The 24261-nt window shown below is 41.2% G+C and overlaps 1 protein-coding gene across 1 annotated transcript; it reads right to left on the bottom strand.

Annotated features, from left to right (window-relative positions):
• Window positions 1–8902: 8902 nt before the first annotated feature.
• lrrc8da (leucine rich repeat containing 8 VRAC subunit Da) lies at window positions 8903–21790 on the bottom strand. The gene is made up of 2 exons (XM_054766769.1): window positions 21504–21790; window positions 8903–12926 (listed from the first exon to the last, which is right to left on the bottom strand). The coding sequence occupies exon 2, from the start codon at window positions 12922–12924 to the stop codon at window positions 10531–10533; it is 2394 nt and encodes a 797-aa protein (XP_054622744.1). The 5' UTR covers window positions 12925–12926; window positions 21504–21790; the 3' UTR covers window positions 8903–10530.
• Between the last annotated feature and the right edge of the window lie 2471 nt (window positions 21791–24261).

Raw genomic sequence — 24261 nt, 5'->3', positions numbered from 1 at the left:
ATAGGGTTCTTGGAGCTCTATACTGGTGCCAGACCGTGTAGTGCTTTAGACAATCTAGGGCAGTAATATCATTTGCAATCTTGTCTCTGAGGTACTGGGAACCAAGGACTATGATTTCAGTCTTATCTGAGTTTAATGGTAAAAAGTTTGAGGTCATCCAGCTCTTTATGTCGTTAAGACACGCCTGGAGTTAGGTTTCATTGATAAGTACAGTTGTGCGTCAGTGGAAGTCAATGGAGCGTTTTGTAACATTGCCTAAAGGAGACATACTGTATATAGGCTGAACAACACAGGTCCTAGCACAGAACCCTGTGGGATGCCATGACTGACCTTCACGTGTCTAGATTCTTTATTACCAATGGATACAAACTGCAGGCGATCTGACAAACAGGACTGAAACCATTGGAATGCAGTTTCTTTAATGCCAAGGGCATGTTCTAATCTCCGTATTAGGATTTGGTGATCAATTGTGTCGAATGCCGCTGTAAGGTCTAATAAAAATATTAAAAAGATACTTTGTTCTTATACTCTACAAATTGGTTTTGAGCTCAATTTAAATCCATTTAATTGTCAATATATAATAAGATCTTTATTGATGAATAAAAATGATCCAGCCTGTTAAAATGATTTAGCTTGTTTTATATGAAAAGAAATGGGGTGCAATTGAAAGATGTATCATTGATTAATACTGTACTTCTGTGATTGCCAAGGTCCATGCTGAGCATATTACATGTACTGTTTTGTGCAATTTATTACTGTATTGTCTTAGAATTGCTAAACTGTTTTATTTACAATTTAATATAAAATGCTAAGGTAATTTTGAGGTTGTGACGAACATGCTAACCCCTAGCATGAAGTGTGTTATTAACAGTGCTAACTAGGAAACTCTAGCCAATGCGCATCTAAACATTACAAACACGTCATATTATCCCACATATTACTCGTTTAAACCCCGTGGTTCAACAGTTGGTATAACTAAACAGTGTTATAAGTGCTTAGTGCACACGTGTTACGTGTAATAAAGCTAAACTGCAGGTGAAACGGTCGCGACATCATTCTGTTCGACGGTCTATGGAGCTTTCCATGAGATATTAGCAACAAGAACCACGGTTGTACAAATGATGTCTTTTCATGATGTACTTTCCAATGATGTAACATATGCAGGTGTTCTTTGCATGGTTTATCTGTCATTTGTTGCGGCAGAATAAGATATAATAATAAAGTATAACTGAGGAACAGTAAGATGGGCTGCTGCGCTTTGCTTGCAGGCCCATAATAGTAATATAATGATGCAATATTTCCTTTAATATGTCATCTTTTACTTTGTAAAGTTGCGGAACTGGCTTTTGTGATGTGTATTTTCTCAAAGGCAATTCGTACTGTCTAATGTTTGCAGCATTTCTTGAAATGTTGGCTTTTCAACTGTAAAAGAGCATCATTTCTTTTACAATGACAATTTTGCGCTGTTCGTTTGTATTTACTTTGCCGACCAAACGCCTATGTTGGCAGTCAAATGTTGACTATCGTGACGAAGGCTCCTGCATCTCGATGTGTTTGGGTTGTTTTTTTTCCCAGATGGGAAAACTGGGTCGGGTGGATGTTTGAGGTGTGCAAGTTCGTTTTGTTTTCTTTTAGGTTGCTCCCACTTTCCAATAAATTCGGCACACTGGCTCGCTTGTGTTGATGAGCTCACCTTGCTCATTGTTAATATTCCCACATGGGGGCTTTGGCATTTGACTTTGCAAGTATCTTTTTCCCTCCTAACTTTTACTGCATTACCTTGCATTGCTGCTCACGAGGCTCCACTCTTTTGCTGTGTGTATGCTAGGGCCCCGTTTCCCCCACAGGGGCAAAGTGACTGTATGATTGACAAGAGGTCTCACTCTGTTCACCGTTGTTATATGAAGTGTGTAGGTGGTGAACCAGTGCAGAGTGAGTCCTCTTCCTGCCTGTTTGGAGGTGAGAGACGAGGAATACAGACATGCACGCACATGGCAATATATGGAGGCCGGCAAAATGATCAAGTTCATTTTCATTGATTGTGTGATTAATTATTACCACGAGACAGTTTTTATCTGAACAAGAAATCTCATCACTTTTTGATCTTGTGACACCTTATATATTTTTTTTCTATGTACGATGATATATTATAACATTAGTGGTTAATTTGGGGCTATTCTGCAAAGCGAGTTTAGTGGGTGGTGTTGAGTGGAATGCCTCTTTTAAAGCAGTTGTATCACCATGGTAACTTTAGCTCAACTCATAACCAGGTCAGGACCAGGTTATGCCCAGGCTTTCATCTTAAAATCAGCTATGAAAGTTCACAGTTTTAACTAATTCGGAGATGGCTTCACCATTTATTGAGAACCTACGAGGTTCCCTAGGGGACATGGAGAAAAAAGATGGACAAAAAGAGTATTCCCTGATATTATCCATCTTTAAGCGAGATAGATTTCCAGACGAGGGAATACGCTAGATACGCTCACACGGGCACCAGGAATGAAATGCAGTATGAAATAATTAGGCCAACACGAGCAGACGTAAACGCCGCAGTCCTTGCGTGAGTACTCAAGTCAACACTGCCATCTAGTGGTCACAACGCGATACAACAAGAAGACATACTTAAAAGATTTAAATAAATAAGTTTATGCTTGAATTTATTCAGAATGGATACGTGTTAAAATGTCATAGTTGTGCAATGTTGAGCGCTGATAAATGAAAAGACTAGTAGGGTATAGTTAGTATAATAAATCAGTGTTAACTTGCGCATTACATGATCAGCATTATTCTGTCAGCGGTCTTTCTTCGCTCTATTGGCGGCGACAGTGTTTCTTTCAGCAGTCATGATATTTTGGTAACTCCTCATAACGCTGCATAGTAATTATGTACTAATTTTAGTAAAATACACTGGCTGGGATCGCTTCACCTTTCAACTAAAGTACTTGTAGAATAATATGACGTCAAACGCCGCCTTTCATGTGAACGCGCACTTAGCACAAAGCCAAAAACCGGACTTGATTAAGTAAGTCGATAACCACCAATTAAATGTGATCGCGGATGTTAGGTTTTGTCGAGTTGCATCTTGCGTACAAAGCCTGGGTTCGTTGAGCCATTTTCGCGTTATACCCCCTTTGCCTCAAAATAATGCTGGCAATAATATTATATCAATGATTTGGGGGGACAATACATATTTCAAAATGCACAAGCGTTGTTTTGTGACTATAAAAAAATGTGTCCGTCCAGCCATGTTTCTTTTTCGTCATTGCACCAATCTCGTCTTGTAGACCCCAATGTCATGTAACGTGTCGTCTTGTGACACCCCTAATACATACACATTACCTCAAAAAGAATTTCACCTGTGCTACGATGAAGGATCCGGTGTTGTGCCGAGTTTGGCATCCATGCCGAGATCTGCATGCAGGTCGCGGGAGCGCGCACGCTCAGCTGAAAACTCAACCGTGTGACGCCGTGTTAGTCTTAAGGCACAGTACTTCATGATAATGAAGCGATGGTACGTTTTGTCAGCTTTATGGGTAACTATACAGCACCCAAAGCACGAATTTCTTGACTTTATATTTGTTAGATATGTGGAAGCATTTGATTCAAGCATATCTAGAAACGCGGTGGGAGGAGCAGGTTAGACATTCACAATGTAACTGTGGCACTTTGTTACACAGTTGTCCCTCGATTTATTTGTTTCTGTATAACAAATGACAAATTACCAAGCTCATTCATTTATAGAAAAGAGGGGCATGCATGCAGTATTCGGTAGGGAGGATTTTGGAGCTGCCGAAAATTGCATGCACCCCTGGTTGGTCAAATACGACTCCTAAATGTGTGTAATTCACACGATGTGCTTCAAAGACACCCATCTCTCACATGGACTGCATCATTTCATCTAAAAATGTCCCAAACAAGAAGTAGAGGGTGCATGCAATTCTCGGCAGGACGGATTTTGGAGCTGCCGAAAATTGCATGCACCCCTCGTTGGTCAAATACGACTCCTAAATGTGTGTAATTCACACAATGTGCTTCAAAGACACCCACCTCTCACGTAGTTGGCGTCATTTCTTCTAAAAATGTCCCAAACAAGAAATAGGGGGTGCATGCAATTCTCGGCAGAACGGATTTTGGAGCTGCCGAAAATTGCATGCACCCCTCGTTGGTCAAATACGACTCCTAAATGTGTGTAATTCACACAATGTGCTTCAAAGACACACATCTCTCACGTAGTTGGCGTCATTTCATCTAAAAATGTCCCAAACAAGAAATAGGGGGTGCATGCAATTCTCGGCAGGACGGATTTTGGAGCTGCCGAAAATTGCATCCACCCCTCGTTGGTCAAATACGACTCCTAAATGTGTGTAATTCACACAATGTGCTTCAAAGACACCCATCTCTCACATGGACTGCATCATTTCATCTAAAAATGTCCCAAACAAGAAGTAGAGGGTGCATGCAATTCTCGGCAGGACGGATTTTGGAGCTGCCGAAAATTGCATGCACCCCTCGTTGGTCAAATACGACTCCTAAATGTGTGTAATTCACACAATGTGCTTCAAAGACACCCACCTCTCACGTAGTTGGCGTCATTTCTTCTAAAAATGTCCCAAACAAGAAGTAGGGGGTGCATGCAATTCTCGGCAGGACGGATTTTGGAGCTGCCGAAAATTGCATCCACCCCTGGTTGGTCAAATACGACTCCTAAATGTGTGTAATTCACACGATGTGCTTCAAAGACATCCATCTCTCACGTAGTTGGCGTCATTTCTTCTAAAAATGTCCCAAACAAGAAATAGGGGGTATATGCAATTCTCGGCAGGACGGATTTTGGAGCTGCCGAAAATTGCATCCACCCCTCGTTGGTCAAATACGACTCCTAAATGTGTGTAATTCACACAATGTGCTTCAAAGACACCCACCTCTCACGTAGTTTGCGTCATTTCTTCTAAAAATGTCCCAAACAAGAAATAGGGGGTGCATGCAATTCTCGGCAGGACGGATTTTGGAGCTGCCGAAAATTGCATCCACCCCTCGTTGGTCAAATACGACTCCTAAATGTGTGTAATTCACACAATGTGCTTCAAAGACACCCACCTCTCACGTAGTTTGCGTCATTTCTTCTAAAAATGTCCCAAACAAGAAATAGGGGGTGCATGCAATTCTCGGCAGGACGGATTTTGGAGCTGCCGAAAATTGCATCCACCCCTCGTTGGTCAAATACGACTCCTAAATGTGTGTAATTCACACAATGTGCTTCAAAGACACCCACCTCTCACGTAGTTTGCGTCATTTCTTCTAAAAATGTCCCAAACAAGAAATAGGGGGTGCATGCAATTCTCGGCAGGACGGATTTTGGAGCTGCCGAAAATTGCATCCACCCCTCGTTGGTCAAATACGACTCCTAAATGTGTGTAATTCACACAATGTGCTTCAAAGACACCCATCTCTCACGTAGTTGGCGTCATTTCATCTAAAAATGTCCCAAACAGCAAAAAGGAAGGCGGATGCAATATTTGGCAGGACCAAAATCCACTCTGTTTGGTTTAAGATCATATATTTTCAAAATGTCCCAAACAGTAAATAGGAGGGGGAAATGTTTTATATGAAAACTTTATTACAAAATATATAAATAGTATTTTAACAGAAATGTGCTTATTAGTGGTGATTTTTTCAAACTATATACAATAAATAAATATATATGAATAATAAAAATGTAACTCGGATGGAACAAAAGTAAAACACAGTGAAAAGTAAACACAGGCAAAGTTAGAACAATCAGAACGCCATCCATCATTTTCCACACAGATTCAAATTCAAATCTCCTGACTTTGTGGCCAACATGCTAACCTCTAGGCCACCATGCGGTAAGTCCCAACTGTAGCAAACACTTGCTCTTCTCTCCCCCTTATCCTACACGCAGAGAGGGCAGAGATACTCGTCATCCAGCGAAGGAGTATTTAAGCACGTGTGGTGGAACCACCTGCTGCAGTTGTCACAGCAAATCTGAAAATGAAAAACATTGGAGGTGTTATTCAAATCCTTTCTATACGTTATCTTTTACTGTAGGCATTACTACCACTACAATAGAAAACTACTTTAGGCATTTTTAGGACCTAGTCCATATTAGACCAGGTCCACTTTGAAAACCATTAGACCTAGACTTCTCAAATTTGGACTGGGTTAATCTACAGACCCCAAACATTTATAAAAACATAGTTGATATTTGTGAAACCTTTCTTTATTTGTGGAAATGTCAGAAAAAGCATATGGCCTCAATATGACCCCTAGGTAACTAACTTGGTCAGTACCCTTTTGTGTAGAGCAGAGGCCCTCATTGTATGCATGAAAAGGCATTGAGCATACAGTATACACTACAGCTATTACCAGAAGAATATCCTCTTACATTGGTGGGTCTTTTGCTGAGGGAGGGGCTCTTGGAAACACTCACAAGATGTGTGTGTATGTGTCTTAGCACACAGAAGATTTAGGATGAAATCAGTATGGTACCGTGTGCACACAATTGACTCATTTTAATATTCTTCAAATAATAGCTGTACATGTTCAATGCCTTCTTATAAATCTATGCACAAATGTCTAAATGTGCCTCTGCTGCATTTTCACAAATCAAAACTTTCACAAATCCAATAGTGAGTGTCAGGAAAAGGCAATGTCTTAACTAAAATGTCTTCAATATTTTCACATTAAGAAGAGTAACAAAAAAAAGACCATCAGTAAAAAAAAACTTGCATTGCTCATAACGTCACCTTAAATTCCACAAGCCGAATCAGAATCTGGTGAATCGGAAGCCAACTTCAGCATCGTCAGTATGTTCTACAAGAGCCAAACTGGTTGTGAGGCCAAACACAAAATACAATTATAAATTAGTGTGTTCTTACCCATGTATCTATGTCCTTGGTCATTCCAGGCCAGAAAAAACGTATGCAAATAGCATCCCGTGTTTTTTTCTGGCCAGTGTGAGCTCCTGTGGGGCTAGCATGAAACTCAACAAAAATTGTGTTTGCTTCTTCTGTACCACAAACCACTTTTGTTTTTATTTCTCTGCCAGATCCCTTGGTGTAATACAGTGCTCCACCTACAGGATAAATGACGACATGAATTTATTTATAGCATACCAGACCTTGAATTTATTTAAAACACTAACACTATGAAAAAGTCTGCTGACTGATACGATATCAATCAATGACATTAAGTAGCCTGTTAATGTTTAAAGCTATACATATATGAGGATATAGTGGTTGGTGTCATGCACGACTAAACCTTACATCACCGTTTAACCTACTTAGTAAAGTTGAGAAAAACTTAAACTATGTCAATTTCTTGTGACATCCTGTATTTCTTAAAGCAGAGCATTTTATTTTCACGATAGTTTGACAAACTAAGGGATTCACAAATGATCTCATAAGTCCTGACACAAGTTGACGTTTGCCAGTGAACCTTAATTAGCCTACTTACCTTCAACATAATACTTCGACGCTTTTCTGCGAAGTTCGGACTTCTGTGGTCTTGTCAGCCCATCTGTGTACTTTCCTTGTGTTTTGTACAACAACAAAGTTTCGTACAATGCAGGGTCCATGTTAACTAATCGATAATTACAAAAACTACCGCAGCTACTGTAAAGCACTTGCTAGTAAGTGATGTAGGAATCGATACGGAAATATCGCTACTTCCGATACCAAATGTTTATGTTGTAAAATCGATTCTAAACCAAAATATCAATAATTTTGATCCTTAAGTCAGATTTACTGGTAATGTATATCATTATCATGAACACAATGGAAGGTAAGGTAATGATTGAGATGTTGCTGAAATGATCGGTAATTGGTGGGAGCTAATTGTTCTTTTTCTTCCAGGGTAAGTGTGGAATGCGTAAAAACAACACTGCTCAGTCAGTCTCTCTCAGCCTGTTGAAACTATGCCTGATCATTAATGGAATTGTGATGATTGTGAATTACCGACGTCAAAATCATTCTGATGTCTTGTATTATTTATGCAGTGGGATTATCATGCAGTGTGATTTGAAATACTGTACTTTGTTAAAATTATCAGAAACACTAAGTGTATTTGCACAAAATATTGGTATGGTATTGGTATAGCCAATACCAGCTTGAATTTTACTTAGTATCGAATCGGAGATGAAATCAGTAGTATCGCACATCACTAATTCAACCTCTCCAGACCAACACCAAAATGCAACATGCCACAACATGCCACACCAACCAATAAAACAGGGTTTAGACACCTTTAAAATTACAACAAAATGCAAAAATAACACAGGAATTACAAATAATCATGTTATTTAAATATATGTATATGTATACAGACTGTATTTTTATATGAGTAACATGTCATTATGCATGCTTTTACTTGTCTGCACTTTAAATAAATTATGTCGGAATTGGTGGTGGGTGTCTTTGAAACACATCGTGTGAATTACACACATTTAGGAGTCGTATATGACCAACCAGGGGTGGATGCAATTTTCGGCAGGTTCAAAATCCGTCCTGCCGAGAATTGCATGCACCCCCTATTTCTTGTTTGGGACATTTTTAGATGAAATTACGCCAACTACGTGAGAGATGTGTGTCTTTGAAGCACATTGTGTGAATTACACACATTTAGGAGTCGTATTTGACCAACGAGGGGTGCATGCAATTTTCGGCAGCTCCAAAATCCGTCCTGCCGAGAATTGCATGCACCCTCTACTTCTTGTTTGGGACATTTTTAGATGAAATGATGCAGTCCATGTGAGAGATGGGTGTCTTTGAAGCACATCGTGTGAATTACACACATTTAGGAGGCGTATTTGACCAACCAGGGGTGCATGCAATTTTCGGCAGCTCCAAAATCCTCCCTACCGAATACTGCATGCATGCCCCTCTTTTCTATAAATGAATGAGCTTGGTAATTTGTCATTTGTTATGCAGAAACAAATAAATCGAGGGACAACTGTGTAACAAAGTGCCACAGTTACATTGTGAATGTCTAACCTGCTCCTCCCACCGCGTTTCTAGATATGCTTGAATCAAATGCTTCCACATATCTAACAAATATAAAGCCAAGAAATTCGTGCTTTGGGTGCTGTATAGTTACCCATAAAGCTGACAAAACGTACCATCGCTTCGTTATCATGAAGTACTGTGCCTTTAAGAATAGCACGGTGTGGTTTTCAGCTGAGCGTGCGCGCTCCCGCGACCTGCATGCAGATCTCGGCATGGATGCCAAACTCGGCACAACACCGGCAGGTCTGCAGCCAGCATCAGTAATAAGGGCTTTAATTTGGGGAATGGAGGATTGACCCGTGTCTGCATGGACAAACCCCTCGGATCCTGACATTTTCTGCAGTCTACTGCTTGACTTTATTGTCCCATACCGCTCAGGATTTTTGCAGATATTTAAAATCCCCGTCAAGCGAGAGGCCTTTCTTGTGCAGTTCAGGAATCCATCCACATTCAATGACAGATAGCCTTCACGCAATCGCATCTGTTATCATTTTATGGTAAAAACATGTACTGACGATAGATACTGATGAACGGTGTCATGAAAAATCTTTTATTGAGCCATAAAAGATGTGAACTTGTGAGCGTTGGACACTGAGGTGATACAGCAGCTGTGACAATGAATCTACTGACTTACAACACATATAAATACAGAAATAAAGGCAGACGGGTTTACCGTTCAAGTTCTCTCTTCTAAAACGGGTAGGGAACCTATGGGTCGGGAGCCAGATGAGGCTCTTTTGTTCTTCTCACGATAAAATGTATATAAAAAAATGTTTTGGAGACATTTTAAAGTAAAACATTACAGAAATCACAGTGTTGAAATAACGTTCAAAATATAAAACCTTTTAATGCATTTTAATCCATTCATTTTCTACCGCAATGCGTTAGTTACTATTCAAGTTCTTTCTTCTAACACAAAAGGGTAATTAGTCCTTTAATCTAATACACAGGTTTAGCGTATTTTTACATTTTACAGCTTGAGGAAACGGTGTAAATGTCCTGCAATCCTCGGAAGACATATTCACAGAACATTTGCTGATCTCAATGTGCAAAGAAATAATTTCGACAACTTTGCGGTTGACGCTGTGATTATATGACCAAACACTAAAAACCTGAACTGTGACAAAAAACGAGTGGTGAAATATTCTTGAAGTAGTGCGCAGAACAAAACGGAAAAGAGAATGTGGGGGGTTTTCGGGCCCACTGTGGAAAAACACACCGTACCGTGTATAATTATACCTGAGAGGCTCTACATTGAAAAAGATGATACACATAGGTTTGGTTGGTATTGTTAAACTATAAAAAAAAGGGAAAAAAAGAGTTCATTTAAATACCAGGTAGGTGCACATTCATTTTCTTTTTACATAGAGTGAGCAACTAAGTAAGACAATCCATTAATACAACAATGGAACTGCATTCATTTGTGTAGCTATCAAAAATACAATAATTGTGAAAGGACTACTTTGTTCCACAAAGCTTCCAGCAGGCCAGCCCGTTACGTTTAGTGCTATAAAGCACTTGTACTCGCCATGCTGTAGTCTCGGCTGATGCTCTCCTTCACCTCCACAGGCAGCATCTCGTAGAGGTGGTCCTCCACAAGCAGGTCGTTTCTGCGCAGCCGGCGGCAGTTGCCAAGCTGGGAAGGCAGCCTGTACAGACAGTTGTCTCTCAGCTCCAGATGAGTGAGCTGAACCAGCTCGCCCACGGCTTCCGGCAGGTCGGTGAGGGCGTTGTGGCCCACGCATAACACCCTCAGCTTGGTGCACTTGAACATATGTTTTGGCAACACCTCCAGCTTGTTGGAAGTGATGTCCAGGTGCTGCAGGTCCAGCAGGAGGCCCACATCTGGCGGGAGGACCGTGATGAAGTTGTGAGCCACATCTAAATGTCGTAGTTTAGGTAGCTTGAACAAGGCCGGAGCCAGGGACTCCAGTTTGTTGTGCGAGAGGTGGAGAGACTCCAGAGACTTGACCAGGCCGATGGAGGATGGGATGGTGGTTATTTTGTTGTGCCACAGTTTCAGACACGTCAGCCTCTTGAGGTGCTGGAAGCTGACGATCTCCTCTATGGTTCGGATGTTGTTAGCTTTCAGATCGAGCTCTTGGAGGTTGATCAAACTGAAAATGGCGTGAGGAATCCTCTCTAGTTCACAACTAAGCAGCTCCAGTTCAATGAGGTTGATCATCTTTTTCAGACTATTCAGCACCAGGAGTTTAGTGCCGTCATTGTGCACCACTAACTTAATAAGGTGCTGCGACACATCCGTGATGTTTGTGGGCAATTTGGTGAGGTTGTTCTTCAGGTGTAACGTCTTCAAGTGCTTCAAGTCCCGCATGGACTCCAGACCAACCATCCGGTTACTTTCCAAGCTCAAGTTCCCGACGAGGTTAAGCTCTCGCAGGTTCCTCAGCAAGTAGACCCACGTGGGGATCTCTGCCACGTCAGTGAAGCTGACATGCAGGCAGTAGAGATGGTCCCGGAGGAACGCAAAACCGGTCTGCTCCACTTTGGCCGGACACTCGTAGAGATGGAGCTCCCTCAGGCTGGTCATCTGAGAGACCTTGGCGGAGAATCTCACCTCAGGAATCTTCTCTAGCTTTAGCACTTCCAAGTCTGTGAGGTCAAAGACCACATTTGGGAGACCAAAGAGATTCTTAAGGTGCAGCTCCTGCTGGTCTTGTGCGTTGCGCGTCACGCACTTTCTGGCTTTTTTGAAGTTCCACTCGTGATTGAGGCTAATCTCCCTCAGCTTGTTCTCGCTCACCTCAGACAGGAAGACGCCGAAGCGCTTGGAGTAGAGCTGATCATACTGGTCAACCATGTGTAGGAGGAATGCAAAGTCATTTTTGACATCAGGAATGTCACTAAAACTGCTCTCTTCCCTGACCTTCTCAAAGGAATACTCCTTCAGAGGTCCTCGGAATACCCAGAAGAGAGAGTAGAGACACACTATTCCATACATTATCATCAGAGCTATGTAGCAAATGAGCATCTTGTCCAGCATGAAAGCCATGTTATGCGTACAAAAAAAACGGTCATACCCCACCAACGATTTGACGTCATTCTCACAGATGTGTACGAACTTTATTTGAACCAAAAAGCTTGACGTGTGGGAAAGCATGGTGATGAATGTGACCGTTTTGAAAATGGTCTGCGCTGCGTAAAACCTGTAAATAAAATCGTCGTCCTCCACGTGAGCTCGGAACTTCCTCACTTTTTCAAACAGGGCTTTGGCCTGCTCCCCGTCCTTTTTATCCAAGATTGGCATACTGATAGGAGCTTCTGCAATGGGCTTATCTGCGGAGACCACCCCTCCAAGCATGGGGGAGCTTGGGGTGGCGTTTGAGCTGTCCTCTTTTCCCTCTAAAGACGCCTTATTATGTGCAAACGAGGTGCCACTCAACCTCTGTTTGTTCTCCTCAGAGTCTTCGCAGGCCGTTTCGGATACAGCCTTTGTAGTCCACGGTGATTCAAAACACCGACACAGAATTGAAACGAAATGCTCAACTTTGGAGCTGGTCTTGGGAAATTTAAACCAAAAATTGCTGCTGATCATCAGGATGACAGTGTTGATGAGGATGAGGTAGGGAAAGTATTTGGAATACCAGGGCAAGGCAAGGTGATAACATATTTGGTTAATAAACATATACTGTTGATAGTCCAAATCGGTCTTGATCCCTGTAGCGGTAGGGCTCAAACTGTTTCCTGCAGCCTCCTGCGATTCCTCCATTAAAGGAAGGCAGGCTACCTGGTCCTTGGTGATCTGCATGGTCATGGCAAACAGGGCCAGCATCAGCATGACCAGGCTCAGGTAGTCCATGAAGACGTCCCACCATGGCTTCAGAATACGGTACGTCGGCTGCACGTCATTCAAGGACGCAAACTCGGTAACTGTGAACATTACTGCAACGGAAAGAATGACAATCAATTAACTGAGTACTATTATTAGAGCAATTGATTATATCGTGGTTCAAACATCACTTGCTCACTCAACCGCGTCTTTTCAACAGTGATTACTGTTTTGTGGTTGACTATGGCCTATTATTAACGAAAATCAGTAATGTTACACTGATGAGACATGACGTTCTATTGCATTACTTTCACACTGCTTGGAGTCACCATGTCGGACATGTCATGGCTAAGAGTGAAAAAAGGTTCTCCTCCTATTCAGTGTGGAAGTGGTAAGTTGTTCGCTTCTTTGTCCTTCTTCCCCACTCCGTTTGAAACTCTTTCTTAAGTTTAGAATAAGTCAATTTGAGAGGCTAACTAGTTAGCTCAGTGCTATGCTAGCGGCAGCCGTCTTTTGTCCCTGCAGTGATCGCGTAGCCTGCGCAATGTGATGTAAACAATTAACAATAGGAGTGTAAAAGTGACTATAGGGTGTTATTTCATGTCTTCAGGGCTCTAATAATGTTAAAACCCATATTCAAGAAGTCATAAACAGGTTTTCTCGGCTCTAACTACGAAAATATTTCGTTTATTAATATTGAATCCTACGTCGGGGAAATTCACAGTTAACCGCGATAAACGAGGGCTGACTGTATTTTGAAAATTCAGGAAAACATTAGCGGTCACAGCTTACCACAGAATGACAAATGATATGTTTCCCTGATTTATATACAAAGAAAATATGTGCGTCCAAAATGGCTCACTTGCATTTGCGTAGAGTCCAACCTATTTGTGGTTCGTCACTCACTCTTCCGCATAGTCACAGGTTTCTTTTCTGTGCTTTAAATTGTAAATAATTAGGTTTTTAAGGTAAGTTAAATATAATGTAGTTCGATGGCACTATTTGCAGGGGAATAAAGTGCTTCCACTATGAATCCAGCAGAGGGAGCTCTCACACAAGTTCACTCAACGCACCCCAAGATGCTTTGACAAGATGTGATGTGGAACTACACAGTTTGTAAGGACAATACTGTACAATGTATGCCTGCAATTGCTTCTTAATGTGTAAAACAAATTGTTTCATATGTGAGAGACATATTATAGGGTTTGGAGTATCAAAAATAGGTATTCTTAGGGCTTTTTATGGGTGCATCCATTATTTGTGGTAGGAAATTACCATATAGATACACAATAGAAACAATAAAAACTTTGCCTACGATAGAGATTTTCATTGTATTGCCCTATTGCGACAATGTAGGTTGATTACGCAGCCTCGCCTTGTGCTGCAAAATTGAGAGCGACAAGTTGCGACAAGTCATAAATGTAATGTAGCGCATTAGCTACTGTGGCTAAAGTATGTGCGGAGATGCTCTTCTAAGTTACTAATCCTCGCCTTCATGGCGGCAATTCTCCAACTTTAATACAGGGGTGTCCAATTTTTTTATATATGTATTATGTAAATACAGTAAACAGTACAGTGGGTGTGAAAAGGTCTTTGCTCCCTTCCCGATTTCTCATTATTTTGCATGTTTGTCACACTTCAATGTTTCAGATCATCAGACAAATGTAAATATTAGCCAATGACAACACAACTTCACTGAAAATACTTTGTAAATGAAACTTTTTATTATTAAGGGAGAAAAAAAATCCAAACCTACATGTGTGTGAAAAAGTGATCGCCCCCTAAACCTAATAACTGGTTGGGCCACCCTTAGCAGCAACAACTGCAATCAAGCGTTTGCAATGAGTCTCTTACAGCGCAGTGGAGGAATTTTGGCCCACTCATCTTTGCAGAATTGTTGTAATTCAGCCACATTGGAGGGTTTTCCAGCATGAACCTCCTTTTTAAAGTCATGCCACAAAATCTCAATAGGATTTAGATCAAGACTTTGACTAAGCCACTCCAAAGTCTTCATTTTGTTTTTCTTCAGCCATTCAGAGGTGGACTTGCTGGTGTGTTTTGGATCATTGTCCTGCTGCAGAACCCAAGTTTGTTTCAGCTTGAGGTCACAATCAGATGGCCGGACATTTTTCCTTGAGGATTTTTTTGGTAGACAGGAGAATTCATGGTTCCATTTATCACAGCAAGTCTTCCAGGTCCTGAAGCAGCAAAACAGTCCCAGACCAACACACTACCACCACCATATTTTACTGTTGGTATGATGTTCTTTTTCTGAAAGGTGGCATTATGTCTCGTCAGACCACAGAGTTTTTGTCTTTAAAAACTGCATTTTGTTTTCAGTTGTGTTGTCATTGACTAATCTTTAAATTTGCTTGATGATCTGAAACATTTAAGTGTGACAAAAAAAAAAAGAAATCAGGTAGGAGGCAAACACTTTTTTACACCACTGTATTCAAGAAACTGCATCTGAGCTTTGTGATATACTGTAGGTGAAAAAGCCTATTAGTGTCAACTTCACTCTTTACGTTTTTCTCCATTTTTGTTGTTTTTTTAAAATCATTTGTGTAGTTTTTCTTCTCGTAATATTATGATTTTATTTCCATAATATTTTGACTTTAGTTCCATAATAGTCTAACTTTTTCAACAACCTAATTAAAAAAAAAATCAACTTTAATATAACTATTTCAACATTGTTCTTCTTGGAATTATGACTCTATTCCCATAATATTTTGACTTCCATCCATCCATCTTCTTCCGCTTATCCGTGTGCGGGTCGCGGGGGCAGCAGTCTCAGTCGGGAAGTCCAGACTTCCCGGTACCCGGCCACCTCTACCAGTTCCACTGGGAGGACACCAAGGCGTTCCCAGGCCAGCTGTGAGACATAATCCCTCCAGCGTGTCCTAGGTCTGCCTACGACGCCTCCTTCCGACTGGGCATGCCCAGGACACCTGACCAGAGATGCGTCTGACCTCAACTGATTCCTCTCGATGTGAAGGAGCAGCGACTGCATTAGTGTAGCCGCTGTGCCGATCTGCCTGTCGACCTCACTCTCCAACCTTCCCTCACTCCCCACCCGAAGGGTACAATCCACCCTTTTCCGAATGAGAACCATGGACTCGGATTTGGAGGTGCTGAGTCTCATCCCAGAAGCTTCACACTCAGCTGCTTACCTCCCCTGTAAACGCTGAAGGTCACAGCCCAATGAGGTCATCGGGACCACATCGTCTGCACATAGCAGAGACAAACTCCTAAGGCCCCCAAACTGGACTCCTTGACACCTTGGCTGTGCCTAGAAATTCTGTACATGAAAATTATTGTTTTGGTGACAAAGGGAAGCCTTGGCAGAGGCCAACGTTCACCGGAAACAGGCTCGACTTACTGCTGGTAATGCGAACCAAATGGCATGTAGTAGCGTACTCCCAGAGCACCCCCCCACAGGTGGTCAAATGCCACAAAGCACATATACTGTAGACTGGGTGGGCAAACTCCCATGTTCCCTCCCCTTGCAAGGGTATAGAGCTGGTCCAAGTGCTCCGCGACCAGGACAAAACTCACATTGCACCTCCTGTGGCCGAGGCTTGACTCTCGGTCGTACCCTTCTCTCCGTCAACTTGGAATAGACTTTCCCAAGGAGGCTGAGAAGTGGGATTGCCCAATAATAGTCTATATTCTAAAGACGTGTCCAGACTGCGACTAAATGGTCGTATTTTGCGGCAAAAATATGAGACATTGCGAGTGAATTTTTCATCTACTCGCGCATTTATGTCCAGATAAAAGTACGTAGCCCGTATTGAGTTCACCAGGGACGTCCCTTATTGCCGTGCCAATGAATGCTAGTCTGTGAAATGTGTAGTCAATTGACGACAGCTTGTCACAGTCTAAGCCTATCGAGGCCAGAGTGTGTGATCGCTCATGTTTGACTTGCATTGAAGTTCCACTATTCTACCATCATACATTTCGCCTGGCTCGCTTGCTATAGTTATCCGCCTGGTTTGAGGTCATTGGACTAATGTGACTTTTTTTTAAATTTTTTTAACCACAGTTGTGTCGCTAGTTGTGTGTCTTAAGTTGTTCAACATAACCTCGTAGTGTGTCCAGCTTTAAAACAGCGATGCTATCACGGGATCTTAACAGGTAGCTCGTCTGATCAGATTGAGGAGCTCACCAAAGAATATTTGCTTCAACTCTTAGTATTGATTATAACTGTTCAATTCAGACATGATGCCTGTATCGAATGACAAATGCACACAAAATAGCATAAAGACAATGAGCACACTGTTTGAGTGGAGATGTGCTTTGTAAATACATACAAAGCACAAAAGTACAATTGAAATGTGGGCATTCACATAAAACACAAATATCTCTCGTCTACTTTCTTTTTGTCAAAGTAGTGCTGGAAGTTGGATACACCTGGATAAACCTGGATACTCAATTTATACTCTTGAGGGACAGATTTCTATAAGACAGTATTTAAATTGCTATTTTATTCTGTTAATTGTGTTATTTTTAACTAAAAAATATTTTATAAAACAATTAACTTCCCAGGCATCAAATTAAAATAAGGTTTTTGTCAAATAGTACAAAATTTGTTTCACACAATTAAAGGCAAAAAAACAATAGTCAGGTTAGTTGGCCCTTTGTTTTTCCAGAAGATGGCACCTTACCAGTTGATTTGCCCATTTTATTTTATTATTATTGGATATTTTTTGTTGCGGGCAAATTTGTGCTCCACACTAGCCCAGTAGTTGACAGTAACGTGCAAATGAGCTTGTTTGCCAACCCACACTAACTCCTAAAGAGGAAGAAAGGAGACAAACACCAAAGAAGGCGGCGGCAAGAAGGCGGTATTGGAGTTATAATGGTTAGGATGCCACCAATGAGGCAGGACAGAAACAGGATGGATAGAAAAGACAGTTGTTATTTATTGTTTGAATATTTATCAGTAATACAGTGAAAATGAGAGGCAATGTGAATATTTACTTTGCAAGTCCATTTTGGTGTTCGCCCCTAAATTTTCTGCTTGCACTCCTAACATTTAAAGTTAAAGGTCACTGTTCTACTTGTAAAAAAAAAAAAAAAAAAGTTAGTCTGGAGCCCTGCAATACAGTCCCCCAACAGCCAGAGCCTTGAGGAATTCATTGCGAAACTCGTCCACCACTAGAGCTGTGCCACTGAGGAGGGATTGAGAAGGGCCTTGAAGTATTCCTTCCAACGCCCGAGTACACCTCAGTCAAGGTCAGCAGGCCTCCGTCCCCACTGTAAACAGTGTGGACCGGGCACCGCTTCCCCTTTCTGAGGTGTCAAAATGGGTTGGCAGAAAGTCTTCAAGGCCGACCGAAAATCGTGCTCCATGGCCTCGCCGAATTCTTCCCGCCACCGAGTTTTTGCCTCAGCCACCGCCGAAGCCGAGTGCCGCTTGGCCTGCTGGTCGGTACTTGTCAGCTGCTTCAGGAGCCCCACGAGCTTCTCGTAAAACTTCTTTCTCTTCATATTTTCACTTTATTCTCGACTTCGTAAACAAATTATTTCCATTCTATTCCCAGCATCCTGAAGATTGTTGGATCTTATAGAGGTTCCACTGTATGTATACGCAGTATTTATACAGCAAAGGATGTTATTTGCATTCCTGGTTTCGAGGGCAATCTTTGTGAAACACAATGTTACTTACGATTTAACATGAACAATCCTTCCTGTTCTGCATGCTTCTTTTTTGGGGGGAACAATAATAAAACCAGGTCAGGAAGTTAAACCTGCCAGGTTTAAATCCACAAGAGAGTGAAAGGCCCGGGTTACTTATTTAAGCTGCATTCACAGTGAGTGAATATGTAACCAACAGTCGACATTACATCATTTTGTCCTTGTCCTGCAAACTTTCACATACTTTAAAATTCCGTAAATGTACATGGTTTTACAGAATAAGTGCTAAGTACAGGTGGTCCTCGGTTTATGACGTTCCGTGTTAAGTTTTAAATTACAGTCGTCCCTGGTTTATCGTGGTTAAGTGTTAATGATTCGAATATTTTTTGATATTATAGTATTTTTTTTAACATTATTAGAGCCCTGTAGACATGACATAACACCCCTATAGTCACCTTTAAACTCCTATTATTCAGTTTACACCACATTGCGCAAACTCTTATCCTGCAGGGACTTGAGGCGGCCGCTAGCTAGCAAGCTAACCAGTTAGCCTGAATTTTATTTCGTCTAAACTTAAGAAGTCAAAAACCTACCACTTCCACACGGAAATGGGAGGGGGACTTTAATCATATCGGACATGCCGTGGCTGACCTCATGACTTCATGCAGTGTTAAGGTAATGTAAGGTAATGTCTCAATCACTACGTTGACATGCAGTCAATATTCGGGTTACGGTCACTATTCCGGTTTCTGAAACATTCGGAATAAGCCGTTTACATGTGTGACGTGAAAAAACAAACAACCAAAAAAAACGCACGGAAAACGTCATTTCCGCGATGCGCGTCATTTCCGCTTCTTCTTCTTGTGTCCAAAAACAACAACAACACCGGCACGGCCGATAATTAACGTGTTTGTTTGCACTTTGGTGCTGGTACTGACCCACCACCAGTACTTGACACTATTCTGTCTCACATTCTTTGTTAATGCAAGGCGAGAACGTGCAGAAATAGGAAATGGAGCCGGAGCTGTGCCATCCATATCCATGCTACATCCACCATGGGCCCCCCGGACACTTTTGAAGGTGCGTTCGTACAAACCCTGCTTCACGTAACTTCTCTCTCACCTTCTGAAAAAAAAAAAAAAAACGCGATATAGCGAGGGAGCGATGATTGAAGCGCAATATTGCGAGGGACGACTGTAATTAAAAACTTTATTTTGGTACATAAATAGGAGACTCACTCGAGGACTAGTTACATTAAGAATGCAGTGTATGCCTCGAACCCTCGGCAGTGTGAGCCTGCGCAGCTACAATGAGGAATGATGACATCGCTTATTCGTTTAGTTTTTGCACTTCATTATGTCTCCCAAGCCGCAGCGTGTCAAAGAAAAAGAAAGGCATCATCGTGGAGGTGAAAATCATAAAAAGCTCAGAGAGTACAGACACGCCCACCAATATTGGCCGCTCTTTTGCTCCCAAAGCTTGACTGTTGCGACCATCATTAAAAATAAAGATTACTGAATGCTAATGAAAGCTAGAGGGGTCATGGATTCCGTGCGCTGCTACAAGGAATGTGGGAGCAGAAGCGGTTAATGTTCCAGACTAGCCTGGAACATTTTAAGAAGGTACAGGAAGACAACCACAAGGATAAAAGTAAGGACTTGTTCTCTCTTTTTCTATTACTCTTTCACTTAATTATTGTATTTAGTCTTCTTATTACCGTGTTTTATGTCCTGAATGTGTTCTGTGTGCAGTGTGAGTCATTTAGGAGTTAATTTAGGTATAATTTACGTCCCATTTACACTAAAACCTGACTTACATCACAGTCTAAGAACGGATTACGGGCACTTGTAAGAACTGATGACCACCTGTGCTGAAAACATACTAGGAACATAGTTTTTAAGATGACATGCCTCTCTTCTGTCTCTGTAAAGAAGTTAGCCAAACGTTTAATATTTTAAAGCACGTCTTCCCAAAGACACTATGCATTCAGAGCTGAAATGTATTAATTTAATTATCATTATATATACAGTATACAGTACAGCGGTTTGGGTATAATGCTGCGTTCCAACTCGAAAATTAAGGGAAACAAGCACCCCGTGAATGCAGCATGAAGTGGCTACTGCTTGTGTCAACAGTGAGGAGTAGTACACTAAGTGCTGAAACTTGTTTTAACGGTGTTGTCGAATCAATTGAATTGATCCATTGAATCAAACATCTATCTACAAACGTGTAGCTACTGGGTTTTCTGAATGAAATTCATAGTGATACGATGCAACCGGTGTTCGCTAACGTCCACTAACCATTAAAGTGGGGAATGGCTTGTGCCCAAAGTTCAATAGAGCGTTTTGAACAGGCGATATAAACAAAAGCAACATATCCCCATGTGTTCGCTAGTGATAACAACAGAGAACGTCATTTTTTGTGTCCTATACGTCGTCTCCATCAGTGAATACAACGACGCTTATGTAACACAACATTTCCATGTATGACGTTCACATGCACGAGTATCAGTTAGGACGAGATGTGATTAGATGTTGATCGTCAGGGGAGCTCTACATGTAACCACACTTCACAAAAATCAAAAGACAGGTCGTTCCAGGTTTCGGGGGGAATGTATAAAAGTATGGCGATCTTTTCTTTGTTCAAATAATGAGAAATGTGCCTCATGTCTGAAACGCTTTTCTTTCATCTCCCAAATTTCGAGGTCAAGTAAACGCCGCAATGAATGATGCCAGCATGACATGGCCTGTATGTACATTAAGCGATAATAAAGTGGTATAGAGTAGTTGGAGAAGAAGTGGTGCTCCCTTCTTTCTGATCAGACAGACTTCGCCATCCATTGAAGGACGAAACATTTCCTCACGTGACATCTTCCTGTGCTTTAAATGATGTCTTGTTGGACACAAGTCAGGTGACTTGTTGCTGGGAAACTACATATAATAAATGTAGTCATTTTAGCCATTCATTACAGCAACCCCTCAAATTAAGTTCTACTTCTACTCAGGACTGCAATCATGTAGGAATGATAATGCATACAGAAGTAAAGTACTTACTGCCACTGTGGCGGTTACAGTTATTTCTTCCTCAGCCGACATGCCAGGGTTCAGTCATCCAAATCCACAGCTGTTAAAACGATCTGGTGTAAACGCAGCATCTGGATGTGGGAGTGCGGCTACATCCTCCTGAGTAGAACCCTCTCGACTAGAGCCGTTAGCTTGAAGCCTCGGACAATGTGCGTAGACACGAAGCCCGAGTAAGTGAAGGAGAGAGGCTGATCAAACATGGAGCCGTTGTTGTGCTTTCCTCGCTCCTGATTGGACAATCAAGTGACTGCTACTTCCTGAAGACGCGGCTTGCTACCTTTATCCCATGCGGCGTTCATGTTAAACGGAAAAAAGAGGATCAACAGAAACCTATTAGCGGAATGCACTTTTCCATTGTCCCTGCATTTATAAAGTTAACACCCAATATGCATCCGAATCAGATGTTTAATTGTTAATTATTGGGAGGATTTTTGCATGTTTATCCATGTTATCCCAGAAGACTCTATTCTAAATTGCACTTCGTGTCTAGACTGACAGACTACAGTATGTGAGCGTTAGTGGTTGTCTATACGTTATGTCTCCGGTGGCTGACCAGTACCCTAAGTCAGCTGGGATAGGCTCCAGCTTCAGCAATAGTTACTTTATTTAGGTACATTCCAGTGGCAGCTGTTATTGAATACACAATTTTTGTATAGGCACATGTTGAATAGCTGTGTATGTGGTTTTGTCTCATCTGAAAATATTTAGCCTTTCCATGTATCTTTACATTATCACTTCACATAATAATGCAAACATCCTTCCTTCCTGGTTAAGTTTGTGACCGTGGCAGTGTCCCTTTCTTTCCTTCCATCTGCTCGCCTGTTTAACTCAACAGTCAGTAGGACCCAAAAATCTAAACTCATGGCATCATTTTCCAGCTTTTACTGGATTTGGTTGATGATGCACCGGGCAGAGGGAGTGTCCCTTTTACCTATACAGGTTTCAACCGGTCTTGGGCTGCTGGCTGCTGGCACTGGCTGTTCCTCACGATACTCATGTACTGCACTGTACTTTGAAAGGGGGTAGGAAACAAGAGGAAAATAAATCAATCATTGGAGCGTGTTATTTGACAGTCTGTGTTACAGCATCCATTTTTTAATGTAACATGTAAGTTGTGCATGCAGCCTTATTCCACAAACAGCACAGCAGTGTGGTTTATGGACTTTGCAGACTCCAGAAGTCAAGATGCATTAGGTTTATTAGATCTGCCACTCTTGGGACCACATGATTTTTGTGACTGTAGAACCTTTGAAAGTTATAATATGTATCATTTCTATACCCTGGTTACCATGTAAATGGACTTGACTTGTCTAACATATTTCTACCTTCAATGTACTTTATTTATATGCTGTATATATACTTTATTCATTGCCAAGAGAAATGGGAGTTGTTTTATTCCCCATAGTGGTAATAGTGTCCTATGTATGTTCACTTACCTGTTACATGTTGTGCTGTCATTTTTGTGCTCACGCCTTTGCGTAATCGTCACTGTTGACTATGATTTGCCCAATGAAAGAGCCTCTTACTTTGGCAGGCTAAAGAGCCTCCGACCATCTCTTGCGGGACATAAGGTCACGGGCCACAGTAACACTAAACTTTGATGTCAAGTAGGGGGCCGCAAGTGTGAGACCCGTGATCTACAACGTACATACATTTTAGTAGCAGTTTTCTGCAAAGTCATATGCTGCGTATTTGCGCTGAGAGATGCAGCCTGGCAACCTCCTTCATTCAAACAAAGTGTTTCTAAAAAAAAATGTTATTCAGTGTTGATGCACATTGGATTTTTGATCTGAATAAAAGACAAATGATGCGATGAAGATTGATGAGAAGGCCTATTATTTTCTGTTTAGTTATTCACATAAACTGTAATGTTTTGACCACAATCTTGTTTTCTGTTACTAAGAAAACCACAATGTTTTACTATATATTCAGAGGCATATCATTCAAATAGTGCAGAAATTTGGGTTGCTCAGATCAAGTGATTCTTTGTGACTATTTGATTTCCAGCAAACACAAGGGACGAGCACAAACACAGACTGGTACAGTCAGACAGAGGCTGACATCCATCCATTATCACTGCTTATTTGTAGTTTGGCAGTAGGTCATATTATTCTCTTATATTTGAAGGTGTTTCACTGGATTTTTTTCATCTACAAATAAATGCAGCTCGATACATATATTCAGAATCATTTGCAACTTTAAATCAGTCTTATAATTATAAATACACTGTCTAGCAGCATCCATACCATAGTAGGAATGGCATTATAACACTTTAATTAAAGTATTAAAAAGTGCTTTATTAGACATTGGGTAAAGTAATTTCATCATTGTACCCATTATTTATAATGAACTCAAGTAAATGCATCTAGTTAACCAAATGACAAAAGTAGGCCCGTTAAATGTATTTGGAATATTGTCCCAGAGGACTAATGAGTTAAAACTATTAAGCAAATAATAATAATAATAATAATAATATTCACTGGCGTATTAAGCAAGGCACTGAATTTTGCAAAAGATAGGAAAGCCCTCAAGTTTTGGCCTTTTATTAAGTTTGCTTTTAAGTTCGACAAGCCCCGATTGATTTGTTATTTGTGATTGTATTGTATTTAGTAGTCACTTTTCATTCTTCTGTTTCCTAACTGTTTATTGTATCCTTACTTGGTCCGGTATTTATGTAGCATTATTTTACATTGACATGGATATTGCCCATCGTGGAATTTGTGACGAG

This window comes from Dunckerocampus dactyliophorus, chromosome 2 (genome assembly GCF_027744805.1).
Source record: "Dunckerocampus dactyliophorus isolate RoL2022-P2 chromosome 2, RoL_Ddac_1.1, whole genome shotgun sequence".
Classification (NCBI taxonomy): domain Eukaryota; kingdom Metazoa; phylum Chordata; class Actinopteri; order Syngnathiformes; family Syngnathidae; genus Dunckerocampus; species Dunckerocampus dactyliophorus.
The sequence above is the reverse complement of the archived record's forward strand: the minus strand, read 5'-3'. Positions and strand labels throughout refer to the sequence as shown.